This window comes from Alligator mississippiensis, chromosome 5 (assembly GCF_030867095.1).
Source record: "Alligator mississippiensis isolate rAllMis1 chromosome 5, rAllMis1, whole genome shotgun sequence".
NCBI classification, from domain to species: Eukaryota; Metazoa; Chordata; order Crocodylia; family Alligatoridae; genus Alligator; species Alligator mississippiensis.
The window spans coordinates 194,974,612-194,996,955 of NC_081828.1; the positions used below are offsets into that span (position 1 = coordinate 194,974,612).

A 22,344-nucleotide genomic window follows, 5' to 3' on the forward strand; every position below is an offset into this window, starting at 1 on the left:
ACAATGAGCCACAGGAATATATTCCTCTTAAAATCATCAAAGATGGACAGAGTGCTTCTTTCCTGTTGTTGCCATTTCTCTGGGGATTATGCTAAGACTGTTTCACTTGGCAATCAAAATAATAAAAAATTAAACACCTTGATCAGAGTTAAATGAATCAAAAACTAACTTTCAAAATGAGGACTTTGATTAAGTTCCATCAGGAATAAAAGAGAGGAGCAAGATCCAGACACCGTCTACTGTATTTCCTACTTGCAGCCTCCCCCAAATCACCTCTTTGTGAATCCTTCTGTGGGAAGTACTTTTAGTGTAAACATACTTAAAATGGTCCATTTGGACTAAATGGGCATTTTTACACGTACCTTTGTCCGCTCCAACGCACCGGAAACCCAGCGTGTCGGAGCAGACTTGATTAATTGAGTCTGCAGAGTGTGCAAGCTGACATGCCTGGCGCTGTCACATGCATTTATATAAATGGCAAAATGTACGTCAGCGCACAGAAAATGGCAGCAGTGGGCTTTTAAACTAAAACACCTTCAATGTGTTTTAGTTCAGAAGCGCACTGCTGCCATTTTCTCAGAGCTGACATGCATTTTGCTGTTTATACAAATGCATGCGCTGCAGCACCAGGCACCCAACGCTGTGGTGCATGCATGTCTAAAAATGCCCAATGTGATTAACATGTTTAAACCAGTTATATAGGAGAACACTGGGAAACATTTTTAAAATTGATTAAAAAGTAAACTATTTTAGAAAAGTTATTTAGAACCTGACTTTTAAATTGGTTTCTAGTTTTTCTCTGAAAAGCAGAGAGCAATCTGCAACCCAGTTTCTTCTTTCCTTGATGACATACATTGAATGTCATCACTATGAACATATTATTGTGATATACCTTGTAGCAAGAAACCGTTTTTTTGCCTGCCCCCCCTCCAATGTGAAGCCCCTCCATATGGCAAAAAGCTCCTTTTGCAGTATTTGCCCCCTTTTGGGGATACTTTGTCTTTTCTACCTTTTCTTCCTTCCTCCTTCTTCTTTTTTTATTATATTATTATTATGTTTATAGACTATAAGGTGTACTTGTAATAAAAATATAGCTTGTAGACGCTTTTATGGGTATAAAATAGTATTCTGCATCAGTATGTCTGTCCCCCTCCCACCATTGTATTTGGTCTATTTGTTGTATGTGCCATGGCATTTCACCCTTTTATGTTTCATATTCTATGCTTTTTAACTTTGTAACAAATGTACTTTAAGTTTAAAAGTAAGTTGTACCATGTAACAATGTTAGCAAGGGCGGGAATCAAACTGCAGGGTCTCTGTATGGAGCGGGTCCCTGAATGAATCTTGGTTGACTGCATAACACAGTAGCTAGACAGGACAACAGGCTAACAAGCAGCAATTAACACCTAAGAAACCACAGACTAAGGAGAGGAAAGGATCAATACAGAGCCAGGAACTCCCTGAAACTTCACTGTTGAAGGTACAGAAGTCCCGGTTTGAACTAATCACAGCAGTGAATTAATCAAACTTTATCAACAGACTCCCAAGACTGCACGTACCTGCAGACGTGACCCCTGGGGCTGACAGCTGCCATCCAGCAACCACCAAAGGGGACGTCCCACAAGGTCAACGACCCCTGGATTGGGTAAGCCCGAAAATTGGGGAGTCACCAAAAGTCTGCCAGAGAGGGATAAAAGGCAGCGAAGAATGACCCTCAATGGTGCCCTCTCTGACCTGACCAGCACCCTGCCTGTCCAGCCAGAAGGACCTGCTGGTGACCCCCTTCTGAAGCAACATTGCACTGAAAGATGCCTCGACTGGCCATCGACGGCGGATTCCAGAGCTTAGGGATAGGTATATCGTGACATCGGTGCTTAGTGTTCATAGCTAGCTACTGTGAGTGTGTGCACATGAATGTGTGTGCGCTTGAGGGGATCAGCCCCAAGGTTTACAATCTGACTTTTGCATCCGTCTAATAAACTAGAATTTTATGATGATCCTGTGAGTTAGTTCTTTGTAGCCAACAACCTGACAAACTTTTTGTTGACAAATGAACAAAGGTACTAGCTCCTTAAATAGTAACCCAGAAACTGTTAATAACCTTGAAAATTAGGGGAGCTATTCAGTTTGGGGCTGCTAAAACCACAACACTGACAGTGCTGTGCACTCAGGGCTTAGAGAGATGTTCACTTTCTCCAGGGAAAGTCTCTACTCTCTATGGAGAAACCACCAGTGTCCAAGTTCAATTTTTTTCTCCCAGTGTAAAAGTGGCCACTTAGGGAGAAAAGAAACTTGGGAACAAGTCAAGTGAAATGGCTCCCTGGAGAATCTCTCTCAGAAGATTTATTTTTATATAGGAGATTTAGTTTTATATAGGCCGTGGACACAGAGCTGACCTCCACAATCCCAGCTTGCTTTGCTTCTCTCTCCCTTCCCACAGGGGGAAGGAAACCTGTGTCAGCCTTAGCCAAGCAGGGAGCAGAACACGCCCCTGAGTGCTTTGGCTGGAAAAGCCCAGCACTGAAGCACTTGGGGGGATGTTGTGCTCCTGGCTCGTTCCCTGCCTGAATCACACTGTAGTGCTTGGGTGCAGGGAAGCATACATGCATACATCCTGCCCAGCGTTAGCTGGGCTCCAACACAGCCTGGGGGAGGAAAAGCCTGGAGAACTCTTCTGTGCATGACACAGACCCTGCCCTCACCTTCCCCAACCCCAGTGATCCTTTCCTACTTTCACTTAAAAAAATAACCAGCAAAGCTCTCTGGGTTGTGTGCTCTAGGGACTCCCAGCAGTTCAGCATCTGCGCTGAAGGTTCTTTGCTTCTCTCTCTCTGAACTTCTGTACAGGTCGGTTTTTCTCTCAGGAAAACAAGCCTGGATGATTTGATTGTGTGTATGCAGCCTTAGCTGGCTGTCTTTCATTTTTTTTTTTTTTAACATTATAAGCTGGGATACGTACATAGCCTTTTCAGCCTGAAGCGATGCACTCTAAAATGGTGCTGCTTGTGAACGACAGAAGGTATTCGGACAGTATTCCAAACATCAAGAATACAAATGGATGGGGATGTGTAGGTAAAGGAAAAAAATATAGGGGAAAACCCTATATTTTTTGTTCTAAAAAAAAATCCAAACTCTCTTACAGAAGAGTCAGAACCTTAATTTTTTAAGGTTTCTCTATATAATAGGACTAAAGACCTCTGTGTGTTGTTAAGATTAAAAGTTAGAAAAGATTGGCTTGTTTTTTTCTTTCTAAATATTAGGAAATAGTGTTGGAGCTCAGAAGCTTGTGTGCCATCCACATGTCTAGATCGGGGTGGGCAAAATATGGCCTGCAGGCTGGATCCGGCCTTCCAAATCATTCTATAAAGCCTGCGGCTGCTTCTCTGAAGAACTATATCCAGCCCGTGGCTGCCTTTGCTTTTGGCACCTCTTGCCCTTCTCCCTTCCCTGGGCTGTAGCAAAGGTCAGGTATGTTTTCCCCACTGACTAGGGAGGGGGCACAGGGGAAGAGGTCCAGGAGCCACAGGTTATCTGGGCCCAGGCCTGGTAGGGCTGTGGGCGCTGCTAATGCAGTGCCATGCTGTGTTCCCACGCGCCACTTTGGCCCATGCCACATGGGTCCCTGGCATAGGTCCTTTGTGACCCCAAGTCCCCAACATGCAGCGGGGTCGGGCAGGAGCCACACCAGCTGCTCCAGCTATACCCATTTGGCCCAAAGCAGTATACAAGAACATAGCGCAGCACTGGCCCAGCCATGTGCTGGAGGGGTTGCAAGGAGAAGGGTGGAACACAGTGTGGCACCAGCCTGGCTGTACCCAGATAAATCTGTGGCTTCCAGCCCCCTTTTCCCTGCCCCCTCCTCCTCCGCCCTGAGTTCCCAGCACAAAGCCAGGTTGGGCTGCTGCCACACTGTATTCCCACATACTACTTCAAGCCATGTGGTGAAGCTGGCATGGCTCCTGCCCAACCTGGCTGTGTGCAGGGAGTGTGTAGAGCTCATGTGCGTGCATGTGTATGCACACACGCAGCCCTCAACAGCTTAACAAATCTCATTAAGTAAAACCCTCCAGCCCAAATAATTGCCCATGCCTGGTCTATACAGGCAAAACTGAAATTGAAAAACTGAAATGTTGTAAAATAAAACTTTCATCTGAGGCATAATTCAAGGCATCAGATACCTGAAATTTGGATAGTCATGACTTTCATACAAAACTCAGTATTCTTACCTTAAGAGCGGTCAGCTTTTTGAGGGGGATTCAAATACTATGTTATTACATTCAACACAAATTTATAATAAACCTCCTACTAACCTACCATCTGTACACTTTTTTCCAGTTCCTGAGGAATTGCAAATGTAGATGAAGGAGCCTGAGTTAGAGGCCATGCACCAGCCTGGGGGGAGAAGAAAGAACATTAGCATTCCAAAAGAAGTTAAAATTAGTTCAAAGGAGCACATGCACTAAGCCAAATCATTTTCTAAAACTCTGTCCTAGCATTCAAGTCATGTCTTAAGACATCCAAGTTGAGTCAGAAATTCTATTACTCACTAAAATGAGTGTACCTGTGAGGCATTAAGCTCTAGGTGAGAAAACAGTCATTAAAGCATAACAACTTTCTACTTGTAAAGAACAAGATAGGGCAGACTTTGAACCCTCTCCCTCCCCCAAAAGGATAAACTTTTACATAAAACATGATTGCTCAATGGTGACAATATATTTAAGTTGTCAATTCAATCTGAAAAACAACCACATTTAGAAGTTAGAAAAAATGTTTGCTTACTACAGAAATACAATAAACTTCCAATCAATGAACAACAATAAACATACATTAGTACCTGTAGAACATATATCTGAAAACTAATTCCCAAATCTATAATGGTGTCCTGGTTTTTAATAAAGTTGTTGAATTTATTGTTGAGGTCAGCACTAACACTCATGTCTGTATACATTCGATGGAGTTTGCTGGTAAACTCATAACCACAGGCTTGCTGTAAAGAAACATTGTAATAAATATAATAATTAAAACTGGTATTTCTTCATATACATTAAGTAGCACATACATAATACTACTTGAAAAGGCACAAGCTCATGCCTCTGAGCCAGTCTGTAATATGCCACCCCACCCTGCTTTGTGCCTAATTTCAGACTAATACAGCTAACTACCTCTCTTCTCTACTTCAACACCAAGGTAAATACATTACATTGAACCGATGTACAGATTTCTATGCTGCCAGCATTCTCTAGTGTCCATAGTATAGTCAACAGTCCTTTCATATGTAAAATTAGGAAACTTAATAGCATGTTTCCAAAATTTGTCCACATCCAAAGTTAATTTACAAAACTAAAATATAAAGCTGATTTTGGATGGATTGCTTTAGATTTGATCACCAGTACTACTATGATGCAACTCTGGGATATTTGGGCACACTTGATACAACAACCCACAATACAGAATTATTGTAAAAAACTCAATATTATGTGGTAATTATTTTTTTGTGTTTCAGTATACCAATGGACAAATGAAGTTATACTGGCTGCTGCTAGATTATTTTTGGCACCCTCTGCTGGCCCCTCTTAATATGACTCTTATACCTGGACAGCTGGGCTGCTTGCAAACATGAAAAAAAAACAAACCAACCATGCTTTACTTCAAACTTGGCATACTCCTGCACCAAACCCAGCACATACCCAGAAGAGGCAGTGTGTTAGTTTGACCCGGATCTGTAGCGTCTGTATAGATTGGGCAATTCAGAGGGGCTTTTTTGTTGCTTTTAGCTAACAGCAGATTGAATCAGAGTTATAAAAGCACCAAAAAAAGCCTACTGAAGCACCCAATCTATACAAATGGTGCAGAGCCAGATTGAACTAACATGCTGTTTCTTCTGGTAAAGTGCATTTGGGGTGCGGGGGGTTCATGATTGCAAGCAGCCTTACTGAAAGCTGTTATTTATAATGTATTAGAAGAGTAGTTCATATTACCTTTAGTTTATTAATCATAGCTTCTTCAGAGTCCATAGACATAGACAAACCATGAATTAATCGTTTTGCCAACATTCTGGCATAGAACTGTATAAAACAAAAACAAGCAAAAGATTTCTTCAATTGTGAGAAATTTTAAGAGGTATGTGAAGGTAAAATGTGCATGGTAACATAAGTTAGCTACATTCAGTGTTACACAACAGAAGTTACCTTTTGGAATACGTCTTTGTCATCAATGTATTTGAAAACAGTAATGAAGCTTGTAAGTTTGTCTTCCACTTCATTCTCTGTCATTCCTTTTGCCGATTTCTTCAGCAGGTTGTCACAGTACTTGGCCAGCTCAAGTAAAAAAAAGAGAACAAACCCAAAACCTACTGATCAAGCTACAGAATAAATATTCAGTGTTTACATAAAGTCACAAATCACACCAGAAATGACGGGAGAGAATATGAACCACACGTACAGAAGCATGTATATTGTACCCCGCAATATGCAAATTTTGCAGAATGTGGAAAACTGATAACTTGTTGGTCAGGCATTTCTTGTGCACATGGGCTGAATTTTTTTTTAAAGATACTCTTTAAGCTGATTCAGTAAGTGAAATTTTATTTTTTTATGATGGTCAAATAGTAGTCACCATCTGCATGCCTGGTCAGAGGATTTTTTAAAATTAGAATCATAGTATGCAAGAATACTTTTTTTTTTTTTTTTTTTTTTTTTTTTTTACTTACCAGCTCAGGTGCTTTGCAGATTGACTTGGGTTCTCTATAATTTACTACAGATGTCAGAGCCTATACAAAAGTAAAGACAAATTTTAAGAACTTAATTCCTGCCTTTATGCTTTACAGAGAAGGACAAAGACACTACAAATTGTTCAGGGCAAAGACTTTCTAAAAAGAAAGATTTAGAACACAGACAGTCAAAAGGGGCAAGAGAAATGAACAATGAAATCCTAAATTTTGATATTTTTAACTTGAGACTAAAGAAGGGAGAAATAATAAAAAAAACCTGGATTTGATCAGGACCTCAGAAGAGAGAAAGAATACTTGGTGAACAGGGAGAAGGATGTCCTAAGACTAGGAAACAGCATGAAAAAAGGCATAAAGGTAAGTGTAGAAGACAGGGAACACTAAGCTAAAAAAAAGAGTGGATACTGTAACGTAACATGAATACAAACTGGACTGTAACATGAAATAAATCGACAGCAGTGGAGATTTAAGTCAAGAACATACATTTGAACTGTAGGAGCAAAAGACTCGATAAAAGGGTGCAGCATGCTTATAGTGGTAAAAGAAAATATTTCAATTCTTAGGAGGTGAATGTTACAGGAAACTAGACAGGAGACTGATACAGTAGCTCAGTCAAGGGATGACTATGTGGAGAATGAGAGAGGGAGATTTTAGAAAGGTTTTTGGGAAGAAGAGGTGCGATCTGGAAAAAAGCCTGAATAAAGGAAAAGGAGAGGAAAGAAAGGAAGAATTAACTGCAACACAAGGGCAGCACATGTATGATGAGAAGGGCAGCAACTGGCAACATTAGTATTCTAAACACTATGCAAGTCTCCTTCCAAAACGACTGCAAAACAACCTGGGCTCATGCAGTACCAAAAGTATTACACAATTTCCTGGGAACTATGCATATATTCAAGAATCTTTGGGTTACAGCGATAGTAAGATTCATAAGTTCTGTTCCACAGTGGCACTACACAATGAGTTCAAGCTTTAGAGTTGGACTGTTTTATAATATTGCTGCTCATTTAAGTCTTCTAGGACATTACACTTATTTTTGTTCCTACAGGCTCTACAGGGACAGTATTGAGTAAAGATGCAGCTTATTCACGTCATCACTGGGGGAAGAGGAGTTATACGATAGCCTCTAGAACAGAGGTAGGCAAAACACAGCCTGGAGGCTGGATCCAGCCCTCCAGGCCATCCTATTTGGCCCGCAGGGCCCCTAAAAAATTTATAAAATTAATTATTATTCATCTGTGGTTGCCTATCTAAGCTGACGAGGTGCCAGAAGCAGTGGGACCTAGGAGGACCCAGCGGCAGGACTCCAGGGCAGCAGCAGCAAAGCCTAACTGGCTCTGCCCCACCCTCAGCCCTGCCTCCAGCTCCCAACCAGAAGCCCCTGCCTAGTACAGGCTTCTGGCCTGGGGACTGTGGGGCTGTTCCCTGCCTCCTTCCACCCAAGTGTGAAAAGCCACAGAAGAACAGGGAGGAGAGAAGGACTGCTGGCAATCACCCCAGTCCATGGGGGCCAGGCTCCTGCTGTGTTCTGTGGTCTCAGCCATGCAGCTGGGAAACTCACGCTGCCAGAGCAGCAGGCAGGCAGGCAGGCGGAGGGAGGGGAGAAGTGGTGGCAGCAGCAGGAAGATGGGTAAGTAGTGGTAACAGCGGTGGCATGTGTGTTGGGAGGGGGGGGGGGGGGAGTTAGGAGGAGTAGAAGCCAGCTGGTGAACAGGACCATAGTGACAGCTGGGCTGGAGCGCAGGGCGGAAGCACAGGGCCTGCAACAGTTGGGGCCCAAGGCAGGGCAGCAGGAGCATGGAGCCTGGGCTGGCAGGAGCTTCATGGAGCCGGGCTGGATCCTCACTCTCCCTGTGGGTACAGTAGGAACCAGCCCAGCCCCAGCGATTCCTGGCTGGCTCTGTGTAGTGCCAGCCAGGCTGGGCTGGCTCCAGCACCAAGCAGTTCCTCACTGTATGGATAGTGCACGGTGCAGCATGAGCCAGCTGGGAACTGTGCACTGCCAGAGGGGCAGGCAGGTGGGTGGGGTGGGGGGAAGCAGTGGGTGGGCGGGCCGGCAGGAGGAAGCAGTAGGCAGGCACACCACACATGCCACAACCCTCCCCAGAGACCTTCCCCACAAACATATTCACAACCCCCACAAACCCCATACCCACCGCCACCCCACATATCCACACACACATACATGCTCCGCCACCCCACACACACGCCCCCAACCCCCATATCCACCCCCACCCGCCACACCTATCCACCCCCACCAACCCCACACCCCATATACCCAAAACCCCCCACAGCCCCTCACAAACCCCATACCCCATATACCCAAACACACCCACCTCCATAGTCCCCCACAAACCCTGTACCCACCCATCCATAACCATCCACGCCACCCCACACTATACAAGAGTAAAACTTCACTTTAAGTTATTATACAATCACCTCTATGCACACTATGCAAACACATGTAAATCAGGACAAAAATATATTTTAAAATCAAATTAATGCACATTGCAGTAGATGTTTGCTTTTTAGAATATAATTTGATTTTTTTTATGGTTCCAAGATGGCAACCCCCTTGCTCAAAGGAGTACTTCTGGTGGCAAGGTCAGGGGTTTGGAGATGGGACTTCCAGTCCCAAGATGGTAACCAGGGCAGGACACCTGTTAAGGGGTAGGGCTATTCATGCAGCCAGAGGCAACCCAAGCAAGATGCGTGGTCCGGGGAAAATCAGCCTATGTGAGGCCCCACCCCCCACTCCAATCCCACCTGTCCCGGACCCGAAGAACCTCTTTTTGCCATTGGCAGTGGCAGGGGGGGCAGCAGCAAGCAGCTGGACACGGAGCCACCGCTCCGCCCGGCTCCATGGGGCCCCCCAAAGCATGGAGCCTGGGGCAGTTGCCCCAATTCCCACCCCCCAAGGGATGGCTCTGCATGCAGCCCTCAAAACTCATTAAGCTCACCAAAACTCATTAAGTAGCCCTCCAGCTGAAATAACTGCTTACCCCTGAATTATATTAACATCTGAAGATTACAGAGTGCCAATGGTGATATATGGACTATAACCATATCGGCTACAAAACAATTTAATCAACCTCTTTCCCTAAAAGATGCTTATTTGATTCGAAAAACAGTTCTCTACTGTAAAGGTTAAGTAAGCACAACAGGGCCATCACCACGACGATGAACTGAAAATAGGAGACGCTTTCAGGAAACATCTAAATAATAAAATAACCTCCAGCTAACGAAATTAATGTAAGTTTACAATATACATGACAACTTCTGTGATCAGAGTTTAATTCATTATTACCAAGAATAAAAGTAACTATGATCTTACTTAGAAGTTGCTTAGTAGATGAAGTTGCGATTTTCCAGTTGGTCTAATAAAAGGTATAATTTTGGAACGAAGAGTTCTAGATTTTTGTATGTCTAGAGAATGCATTATTTTTAGTTATGTCTTATTAACATGAGTTAAAGATGTGTGGCCCATTTTCATTTTAAAATCTGCAAAAACGTATTTGATGAGGAGAAAGTCCCTTTTACAGTCTGAGTTTTAACAATAATGGCTGCGTAGCAGGCTGCATGCCTTGGGGGCTGCACAGCTGAAAACAGACACAGAGTAATTGCAAGCCTGCCTCAAGGGACTGGGCTAGCTGACCATGATAACTGGATGGAGTTAAAAAGCTCCCAGAGGGAGAGGTACAAGAACAGGGACAGGGAGGGAGAGTTGTCAGGCCAGTGGCTGCAAAACTGGGCCAGGGCTTTTTCTCTGGGTCTGGGAAAAGAACCAAGGGCTGTGAAGCTGGAAGCAGAAGTATCACACAAGGGAACTCAGTCCAGAGGGAGAGAAGGAAGGCTGTGGTGCTGAGAGAGCAGCAAAGAGCCAGAGTCACCTTCTCAGGGTCTGGAAGAAGGCCCAGGATTGCAAGTTATCCCTGGCTTATGTTTGTTCACTGATTTTAAGATTTATGTTTGTGGTGTTTCCTGTGAGGTAAGAGTGCCCAGGAAAATAAGGGGCTGAGCTGAGTAATCCCCAACCCACTAAAGGCTGGTTAAAATAATGTTTTCCTTCATACATACCTTTTTGTGAGTACTTAAATTTCTGGATTTTTTTGTTTTGTTTTAATGCAACTAGAACTCCATCGATCTGAGGTTTAAGTGTGGTATTTTATTACTAAACAAACTCTATTACACTCAGATGAAAAAAAGGATGATACATTTTGGAGTGTAGTGTTTTTATGTTTCATTATGCAATGTTACCTTATCAAGGGCACTCATGAAATGTTGATCACCATTCAGAACAGTGTTGATGAGTTGAACAAATTTACTGTGTACTTCCAAAACTGACTCCACAAACTGAGTTGGCATCTAGAAGGTATAAAATACAGAAAGCATACAACTGAAAATGCAATATTTATATAGAAATGTTTATATGTATACACATTTTTACAAGTTTCTCCACTATTTAAAAAAGCTACTAATAACTAGGTCTTAAGAATGCTATTTCAATCTAAAGGTATGCACCCTGTAAAACTGCTGCTTTTTGAGCATGTTTTGGAAATGAGATGTTCTTAAGCTCCCCTCCCCATTCAACACATTTCCAAAATTAAGTTTAAGTATCTACAAGGTTCTCAACTATCCAAATGTTTCCTCTATACTCTCAAAAAAAGCTCCTATACAGTACTTTCAGAAAAGTTTAACATGATGTCAAATGCAAAATTCATGAGGTACAACAGTTACTAAAGGAAGCAACTTTTATGTCTTCTTGAAGTTTGTATCTGCGTATTGACTCTTGTGGGAGTGCAAAACACCTGCATGAATCTTTTGATTTTATATACATGAGGAAATTACTGTACAGTAAGCCACAGTGTGCTTTTACAAAGTAAACAAGGTTCTTTGGGTAAATCTGATATCTGTTATTAGACCAATTCAAAATAGTTGGAAAAAATCTTTGCAAAGCTTGAAAGAAGAATTTTTCCAACTATTTGAGTTGGTCTAAGAAAAGATATCAGATTTATCCAAAGAACCTTGTCTGCCTATGTCCTTCAGACCAACAAGGCTACAACCTACACCCCTTTACAGAGTAATAATTCCCTGTAATGATAAGATCTGCGAAATATGGACCAGGAGTTCTAATTAAAGGACTGCAGGAACTGTCCTCCATCAGATCAAGATGTCAAGTTGAGAAAAGTGTAGTACAAATGTATGTACAGAGTAGGGCCAAATGGGCCCCTGGGTCCAAATGTGTGTATACAGCAGCCCCCAGGCCAAACGTAGCCTGCAGAGCCTTAGCATCTGGCCCACAGGGCTCCCCAAAAGTTGGGAAATTTGGCAGCAGGAGAGAAGTGGCAGTTAATACTGCCACCACCCATCCCTGCTGCCAAAATCCCAAGCTCAGTACAGCAGATAAAAGCCAGGTCACAACCCTCACCCCCACATGGCCAAATTAGGACCAGTTCAAGCCACCTTTCCTGGCACAGCTGGATTGGGTTGGGCTACTCCCTCTTCTCCCCATGCAGCCAGGCTATGCCACCTTCCCCTGTGTGGCCCTACCTTCTTCTACCCTCGCAGGGCTGGGCAACACCCCCGCTCTCCTACAGGGCTGGGCTAGATCCCTTGTCCCCATGCGGCTGAAACAGGGCCAGGCTGCCCCACTCTGTGTGGCTGGATAGGGACCCACCACGTACAACTTAAACACTTAAAGTTCTACTTATTCAGGAGTTACACAGCCAGCAGGTAGGGAACCCCATGTACTCACTATGCTGCCCCTGTGCAACACATGCAGCGTTACTTTCTCTTTCCCCTGGCAAGGCACATGGTGCAGAAGCTGTTATTACTATATTTCCTCACTTAACATGGGCACTCCAATTTCTAGAAGTTGATGTTTGGAAAATTGTTATATGTGAGAAAATATGGTAAACCATATTTACCATATTTTCCTCAAATGACGATAAAAAACAGGAAGGAACTGGGTACCAGATTGGGTCCAGCAGCTGGATCTGGCCCACAGAGGGACTGGGCACTGCCCATCTAGCCCTCAACACAAAAAGGTTGAGCATCACTAGCATAGAGAAATACAGGTGCAAGTCCTGCTTTAATAGAACAGAAGTGCCAAAGGCGCATTCCGTAAGTGGAATTATAATGTAAGCAATTCAATGAAACCTGAACAAATTAAATCAGGTTTAAGGAAAAAAAAACCCTTAATAGAACACTTGAGTAGAAAGTAGTCTCAGAAATTCTGATGCTAGCATACAATTGTGAAGCAACTAATAAAAAAATGCTACACTGAAACCAGCACAGGATGCTCATGTTTCCAAATAAATAACGTATCATTAAACTAAGTAATATTCTTGGTTCCTAATGTACCCCAAACAGTGAACTGGCTGCTGACCAGACCAAAACTGAAAACATACCTTTTAATATACTCACTGACGGAATGTTTTTTGTCATGCTGACTTTACAAAGTCAGACAAAAACCTCAATTTGGTTCAACCAGAAGAAATTCCAGAAGTTTGGCTCCTATGAACCAAAGCACTGTATAGCTAAGACTGCTTGTCAGAAGCCACAGTTTGTGTACAACATACTGAAATCTTTTTCATATAAACGGGATTAATGAAAAAGCATTATGTAATCAAGATAATGACAGTGCTATCTCTATTATAATTGATATCTCTATTACAATTTCTGGTTTATAGGCATTAAAGCAGGCTACAGAAAAAAAGTTCATTCCTAATTAAAGGATCAGATAGGTTAATTTAGCTACTTAAATAACTCACATTTTCCTGAGAAAGATTGCTGGTTGCTCTAAGGCCCTCATCATGGATATGATTTTGTAGTTCCTGAATCATATGAGGTAAACCACTTGACACAGCTCGAAGAAGGGTGTACATATTTGCCATGTCTACAATAAAGATTACATATATATTTACAAGATGTATTTAAAAAAAACCACAATTCTGCTTTATGAACATTTACATAAAAACATGACTTTTCAGAACTAATCAGAGATTGAAATAAGACTGCCCCTGCCTTGAAAATGCTGCAGCATACTGTATTTTCTTGCATACAACACAACCCAAATAAGACACACTTTGTTTTTGAAAGGCAGAACGAAGAAAAAGAGGTTCTTTCCTTGAAAATACAAGTATCAAATTTCCTAGGGAAAACACAGACATCTACAAAGTGGGAGGGGGGTGGGAAGGTGTGGAGGAAAACACTGCAACTGCTGTTAACCACCAAAGACACCAGAGGTCCCGCTGGCTGAGCCAAGCTACCCAACTCCTCTTCTCTTCTCAAGCTGAGCTGGGTGACAAGACAGTAATGCCTGCCAGATCAGCTGAGGGTTTGATCCAAGCCAACAGCACCTGTTGAATCAGGGCTCACTTTGCTGATTCAGCAGGAGCCTGCACCCCAGCACCTGGGGCTTGGCTCCACTTCAGAAATGCAGCAGAGCCAAGCCCCAGATGCCAGGGCAGTGGCTCCTGTTTGAGTCAGCAGCACGAGCCTCTGCCACAGGAAAGGTGAAGTAACAGCATATGGGCAACAGAGCAAGCACGCAGGGATAACACAAGTATTGTTCACAGCCAGCAGGTAGGGAACCCCATGTGCTCACTATGCTGCCCCTGTGCAACACACGCAGCATTACTTTCTCCTTCCCCTGGCAAGGCGTGTGATGCAGAAGCTGCTATTGCTATATTTCCTCACTTAGCACAGGCACTCTAATTTCCAGAAGGTGATTTTTAGAAAACTGTTATATGTGAGAAAATATGGTAAACCATTCAGCCATTGAACAAAAGATGATAAAAACAGGAAGGAACTGTAAAAGGACAGACAAGCATCACTTTTCACCTGATAATTCATGGGGTTGTGACCATGTCTTTCCAATATCTCTTAATGGAAAAAGTTTCACTTGGAAGGAGACTGATGGAGGCAGCCAAGTATGAAAAAGATAATCAATATGCTAACTACTTCCTCTCTTCTATCTCCCTAGATCACCATATTACAGCAGGCAGCAGTTAGCCACTCTGGAACAGGGAGGAATTTTGCCGTCCGTTTTCAGATTTATTTCAATTTGGTCAACCAGTTTGAACTCTCTCAGATTAGAAAATTTGTAGGAATGATTCACCATCTGACAGTAAAAGGAAACTACTATCTCATAGAAAAAACTTAGAAGAATTTGATATGGGAAATCAAACAATGAGTTCTACCCCTGAATAAGTAGAACTTTAAGTGTTTGTAATAGGAATACTGCATTTTCCCCCTGTCATCTTGGATAGAGTCATTATGAGGTAGTGTTTGGGAACACAAACAACTAAACAAAAACACATATATCTGAAACTCAGACAGACTAATATCAGATTGTTTTTTACTAGAATATTGCTTGAGAAATGCAATCAACTCAAATCCAGGACCAGGTTGATGGAGGACATCTCCTATTTATAGATTTCTATCAGCATCTACCCAGGACCCAGAGAGGCTGTCTTTGGTTTCCATAATCCATCCTTAAGTTTCCAAAGTTTGACAAATGTCTAAATTACTGTCAACCTCTGGCCCACAGACCAAATCCACAGAGCCACAGCAATTAATGCTGTCACCACTCCCAACCCACCAAATTTCCTGACCATGCAAAGCCCTGTGGTCTGGATGACACTGCCCCATGTGCTGAACTGCATCAGCATGCAGGGTTGCTTCACAGCCAGAACCAGTGTGAGAGGCTGGGTCAGTGTGAAGGGTCACTGTAGCTGGATTAAGTATGTGGGGACAGGGCTGGCAAGCTGGGTCGTTCTACAGCCAGATCCAGTATACAGGCCTGGGCCAGCACAGTATCGCTTTATGGCCAGATCCCACACTGGATCTTGCCCTCAGGCTGGCTCCATGCCATTCATTTGGCACGTAGGGCCAAAAGGTTGAGCATCACTGGTCTAAATTAACAGTCTTTTACAAAGGCAAACAAGAAATCTCTCTGCCTTTGGATAAACAACCATCAACTACATGTCAGAGGATCTTCTAGAATAGGGAACATTTCTCCCTCAAGTGCTCTACTGCATTCTGCTTCTACAAGGCGCCAGCGATTAGCTGCACCAGTTATGCATCTCGTTAGTGGGAAATACAGGAGAAATAGAGTTTATTAGGAGGGAGGCTAAACCTTATTCATAATCTACTAAAAGAGCAATTGGATTTTTTTTCTATTTTTTTGCTGCACTGAAAAATGTTCTTAGGTGCTGTTTCTTGTCAGGGTCTTTCTGCAAGGTTGAGCGTGTTAAGGCAAACTAGCAGTGGACATGATATACCTTGACTTTAACAAGGCTGTCGGTATGGTCTACCACAACACTCTCACACGCAAGCTAAGGAAGTATAGCTTGGATGAATGGACTATAAGGTGGACAGAAAACTGGCTGGATTGTTGGGCTCAAAGGTTAGCAATCATTCAATGGCTCAATATGTAGGTGGCAGCTGGTGTCAAGTGGACTGCCCCAGGGGTCAGTCCTGGGGCCAGTTTTGTTCAATACCTGGAAGATGGCATGGAGTGCTCCCTCTGCAAGTTTGCAAATGACACCAAGCTAGGAGGAGTAGTAGATAGTCTGGAGATTAGAGCTAAGACTCAGAGAGACCTTGACAAATTAGAGATTTGAAATAAAAATCTCACAAAATTCAATAAGGACAAGTGCAAAGTCCTGCACTTAAGACAGAACAATCCCATGCACCAGTACAGCCTGGGGACTGACTGGCTAAGCAGCAGCTCTGTCGATGAGGACTTGGGGGTTACAGGGAACAGTAACCTGAATATAAGCCAACAATGTGTCCTTGCTGTACAGAAGGTTAATGGCATACTGTGCTGAATTAGTAGGAGCATTGCCAGCAGACTGAAGCTCCAAGAAGTGATTATTCCCCTCTATTCAGCACTGGTAAGACCACACCTAGACATCTGGAGTACTGTGTCCAGTTTTGGGCCCCCATTACAGCAAGGATGTGGACAGATTGGAAAGAGTCCAGCAGAGAGCAATAAAAATGGTTAAGAGGTCGAGGTACATGACTAATAGGGAGAGACTGAGGGAACTGGGCTTATTTAGTCTGGAGAAGAAAAAAACTGAGACTGTGGCCACACGAGTGTGGATGTTTGTTTCCCCAGGGACAAGAAGCAGTGGCACACCTTGCGCTGCTGCTGCTTGTCCCCAGCGAACGCCTGTGCCATGCACCCTCTGCTGCGTGGCAGGTTACTCCGGATGAGGTAGGAGAGGCTGGGGCCAGCACTGGGCTGGCTCCAGCAGCCTTACCTGGGTTCCTGGGAACCTCCTGGGACTGTAGTAGCAGCGATCCTGTCACTGAGTCTGGCCAGCAGCTGAAGTGTGGTTCTGGCCAGCCAGTCTCTAGTTTTGGGTGTGCTGCCCCCACATGTGCCACTCCACTTTTCTATTTGCCCAGGTTTTTTTGACTCTGGGATCTCCTGGGGTCAACCCCCTCAAGCTGTTACACTGCAGTGTGGAGAACACCTGAATGTGCGGTATGTGATGCCACAGAGATGTCTGCAGCACCACATAATGAGCGGCTGCACTCATCTGGATATGGTCTGAGAGGGGATTTAATAGCAGCCTGCAACTACCTGAAGGGTGGTTCCAAAGATGGAGCTAGACTGTTCTCAGTGATGGCAGATGAAAGAATAAACAATAATGGTCCCAAGTTGCAGCAAGGATGTTTAGATTAGAGATTAAGCAGAATTCTCATAGATTTCATAGACATTAGGGCTGGAAAGGACCTCGTAAAATCACTGGGTCCAGGACCAAGCCCACAGGGTAGGAAGTAGCGGTGCACCGATACACCAGTCAGATCAGCACCAATATAAAGAAAATTTGCTGTATCAGACATCGGGCCTGATAATTTGGCCAATAAATGCTCGTACTGCATGCAGCTGCAGCACAGCACTCAAGCAGCCAGGAGCACAGCCAGCAGCATGGAGAGCTACCCTCCAGCTGGTCAGTCCAGTGTGGTAGAAGGGGAGAGGGGAGGGAATGGGCATGGAGGGGCAGACCAATACCTCCCCACGGTGAGGGAAGGGTAAGGCAGGGGCATGGGGGAGGTGGCTTCTGCCACTGTTTGCACCCCAGGAGGGTGGGGGTGTGTGCCCACCGGATCTGCGCGGGGCAGGGCAGGCTGCAGCCTGGGTTGCGTGGGGCTCTTCTCGGCGAGGGCTGGACTTGGAGCAGGTGCCAGCAGCACTGGAACAATGATGCATCCACTCCAAATTTTGCCGCTGTTCCGCTCCCAGCGCCGCCACAACCAACGCAGCTCTTCCTGGCACATGGGTGGAGGCAGGGCACTGAGCTGGAGCAGCGCTGAGTGGGCGACAGCAGCACTGGAAGTGGAGGGGTGGCAAAATTTGGGGTGGATGCAGCATCCTCCCAGTGCCGCTGGTGCCCACTCTGAGACCAGCCTTCCACCACACCAGACATTTGGGAAGAATGATGTGAGCCTTCTCTTTCGGGCACTTTACCAAGGAAATTAAGATCATAGGAAACAAAATAGATATGCAGCATAAGTGACTGTTCCAGTGAGTTCAGCTATGCACATTCTGTATCTGGATTCATACCATAAAAGGCCTCTCTCTTGAAGAGTGACAAATTCAGAAAGATTTTCTGAGGAGATTCTTTAGTTAAAGCAAATCTATATTGCCCTTGCCCTTGGTTGTTATCCTGGATCACTCTGTTTATGGATTACATCTGGTGCCAATGTTTTATCTAACCCGATTAACATATACAGAGCTGAGAAGGTTTATTGCATTATTAGCACTCTCCAGGAAGCTTTTATTTCACAAAGTTAATGGGCACAGAAGGAATTTATGGTCTATGCCCTGGCAGCTAAATGGGATACTAAGTAAGCTTCCAATCTTTAAAGTTTAGTGACTCTCAAGCATATCCATTTTAGACCACTTTGAGGTCTTCTATCTCCATAATGAGGACTACAGTACTGTGAATGGTACGGACCACTTGCACATTATTTTTCAGAAACTGCACTTTTTTTTAATGTGGTCAAGTACATGGACCTACTTCTAAAAAATGATACCCATACATCCTACCTGAGCCAGCATTTGCTTTAGTGATGTGTCCTTTCATTTTCAGCATTCTGTCTGAGCAGGGTAGAAATTATTTATTATGTCATGAAGAGTATGGAATAAGCAAAACAAACACTTTCTGGGCACTGATAAAAAACCTAAGGATTCAGGCAGTTACAGGTTGTGTCTTAAAATTTATTATGCCAAACTTGAGGAGCTTGTTATCACCATTCATCTGAATACCTCTCTCTAACTAGGCATCAGTGACCACCATCAGCTTCAAAAGGTTTTTGGGTCATTACAAACTTAAAAGGGCAATAACACTGAAAATGTTAGTCTTTATGGTAAATCTGAATTTTGGTGGTGACAAGTAATAACAGGTATGTGTGGAAACATATCTTAAAGATATCTAGAGATAAGATAATTTCTGAGAAATAAGCAAAGGAAGTTTGACAATGCTGTTTTTATGTCATGTGACTAAACTGGCTTGGTTATTTGGAGGGGGGGGGGAAGGGGAGATCTTCTCTACTTATTTGGAACAATGGACAGTAAACAGGATATTTATCCCAAAGCAGTTTTTCTCTAAGCACAGGAAACACTGTCTTTATAGAAAAGATTTAAATTCTTCATGACTCTTAGGAAGCAAAAAACTCTGGGCATTCGCATATGGTTCCATCTCTTAAAGTATCTTGCATATTTTATCATGAGGACAGAGTTAAGATAATAAATATTTATCTCCCCCTATTAAAGCAACAAATATCTTTCCAGGAGAAAGGGTAGCAAGTGAGTGTCCTGCCACAGAATAGGATCATGGCAAAGAGCTGTGGGCTGCTAATAATTTTGTGGAGAGACACAAAATTTAAGGTATAGTATAACAGCAAGACTCTGCAGGAGGGAACCAAAACACTTTACAATACTGACTAGTCAAAAGCTGCTTGCTAATGTGGAGAGGTAGGAAAACAAAACCGGTCAATTACAGTGGCTCCTGAAAAGGGAAAAATAAATATAATATAATCATATAGTTATATGATCAGTACTATATGGTCAATTTATATAGATAATGAATATTAAGAGCTTTTAAGTAAAGAGAAAGGGGGGCAAATGTTAGGAGAATATTGGCCAAAAAAGCAATCTAAAATGTTGAACACACAAAAAGCTAGGTTTTGAGCTAAAACGTACTGGATGAAAGAAAGCATGAAAGCCTTATATCAGGGGTGTTGAACATAAAGCTCATAGGCTAAATCCGGCCCATGGAGCCCTGTGAACTGGCCTATGGGTTGCTGTACTGACCCCACACACTGGCCCTGGCTCCATGTGCTGCATGTGACCTGCAGGCTAGACCCAGTGCCATGTGCCCTATGTATAGCACACGGAAGGAAAGGGAAAGGGTCCTGGGCACGTGCTGCATGTTGCACTCCATGGTCTGGTTCTGCACACTGGCTCCAGGGCCAGTTGGGATCAGATCATGCTGGAGCCAAATCACAGGGCCAGTCCAGTGAAGTGCTGCACACACCCCATGCTGGCCCATCCAGCCCTGTGCTACATGCAGTGCACAAGGTCCCGGGGTTTGCTGTTCATACAGGGGCCAGCATGTGGCGTGTGCTGGATCCAGTGCTACATGCGACACAATGGGTTCATGGCACAGGCTGCACGCAGCACCCCAGACTGATCTCCTGTGCTGACTGTAGTGTCGGGTTCAGCCTGTGCACCATGAGCAGCGCATGCCCTCTGCTGGCCCTGAATGTACTGTGGAGTCAGTCCCAGTCCAACCCGTAGAGGAGGGCTGCATGAGTTTGACATCCCTGCTTTACATCAGAGAAGGTACTTCTCATCTATGGAATACCCTTTTTGCTTTTTACATATATTCTATTAACATATTGGCTGAAAACACTAACTGCATAAGAAATTTCTCAACAAGATAATGAAACTAACATTTACTGTGCAAAACAAATACCAACAGATCATTTAATATTTGAAAAGGATACTTTTGTTGTGTTTTTCACATTCAGTGAGACTTACCACTTCTTTTCTCTTGTCTGATGATATTATGACATTCTGCATGTAGAAACTGCAAGTGATCTGCCACCATTCGCTGTTGGCATTCATGTATCACTTTGCCATATGAGCTGGGATGTAAGTATTTCCGACATCGCATTTCTTCATCTTTTAATCTACCTAAAACCTATGGGCAAGTTTTCAAATTACAGAACAGATGAAATACTGCAGGGCAGTTTAGGACAAAAAAGGAGAACGTGTCACTCCTGTCTGCCAAACTTTTAACTTAGGCATTCTCTTCAACTTGGACTTCTCTAGGTGCTCACATCCAAGCTATACCAAAATTACTATTTGACTAGGAGACTAAGTCATGCATCAATCAAGATGCTGTACTGCTTCATAAAATTTATGATTTAAAAATCTGCTGACTTCTTCAAAACTAAGCACCTTTTCTACCCACTCACACAGCTAAAACTCCCATCCAAGCTCCAGTCATCTCATGGTTTCATTACTTTAACAGGTGGATTAAAAGAAAATAAACAGGGGAAATAAGCAGGGGATTACCACAAAACCTTGTCAGGCCTTAGTTATCTTAATAGGGAGAAGTCATTATGAACCAGCAGCCTTACAGTTATCAAGTTGATGGAAGGCTGGTGATGAGATAGCTTTGCAGATATTTACAGGAGCTCCTCCCAACTGTACAAATTTTATAGGGGGGAAAAAGTACTTGCTTGAAAATTTAACAAGCAGGCAATAAAGCTGGCATCAGAAATGGGCTAAGATATCTTGACAGTAAGTGGGTGATGATCAATAGGGTGAGAATAGGTCACAGGAAGACCATTACCAATCTGCATGAAAAGAGAAGACAAATAGCTTATGCTTGATGTAGTGGGGATGCAGATAGGGGCGTGATGTAATTGAGGCCACGAGTAAGGACATTTGCAGCAGGATTTTGAAGGGATCTGAGCAGGTAAAGTTTGAATTTATCAAAACCTATATCCACCTTACCTATCATCTCTCACTGGAGTTGATGTCTTGATAGTCAATGTCAGTGTACAAGCATGGAAAAAAAAAGAGCATAAAGATTTTTTTTTTTTGGAAGACACTAGCCTCCATTGCCCACCTGCTATGTTTTCAAACACCTTCATGCTTTTTCCCCCCCTTAATCTTGGGAGCAGCTCTCCTGTAAACATCTGCAAAGCTATTTTCAACATCCATAATTTTACCACAAAAAGGAAAGATAGCAAAAAAAATATGTATTTTCTTTCTGAAATAAACATCATTTTTAAGACGGTCTATTGCATAAAGAAAAAAAGTAATAAACTTGTTCTGTACTCTGCCTTTACATAATTTTCCCCTATGGTGTATATTTAAAGGTGGACCTCTTACCTTTTCCATGTACTGTGAACAGTTGGACTCCTGCAATAAATTTGAAGCTTCTTGTTTATAATACTCCCCTGTTTCATTCAGAAAAGGACACTCAAAAATTTCCTGATAAAACTAAAAGGATAAAGGACATTTTGTTTTATCAAGGACAAATAAAACAAGGTATTAAACTATTAATATTGTTCAATATTAA

At 43.2% G+C, this 22,344-nt stretch overlaps 1 protein-coding gene across 4 annotated transcripts in view; it reads right to left on the reverse strand.

The window, feature by feature from the left end:
- CUL2 (cullin 2) overlaps nt 1-22,344 on the reverse strand; it is an 81,270-nt gene that overhangs the window by 18,528 nt on the left and 40,398 nt on the right. For all 4 annotated transcript variants that reach the window (XM_006259466.4, XM_059729156.1, XM_019498503.2 and 1 more), the window contains exons 8-16: nt 22,155-22,265; nt 20,790-20,952; nt 13,501-13,625; nt 10,985-11,092; nt 6,710-6,769; nt 6,189-6,317; nt 5,979-6,065; nt 4,835-4,987; nt 4,315-4,392 (exon numbers count right to left, since the gene is read on the reverse strand). In XM_006259466.4, coding sequence (XP_006259528.1) covers nt 4,315-4,392; nt 4,835-4,987; nt 5,979-6,065; nt 6,189-6,317; nt 6,710-6,769; nt 10,985-11,092; nt 13,501-13,625; nt 20,790-20,952; nt 22,155-22,265 — 1,014 coding nt within the window. The remainder of the gene's footprint in view (nt 1-4,314; nt 4,393-4,834; nt 4,988-5,978; nt 6,066-6,188; nt 6,318-6,709; nt 6,770-10,984; nt 11,093-13,500; nt 13,626-20,789; nt 20,953-22,154; nt 22,266-22,344) is intronic.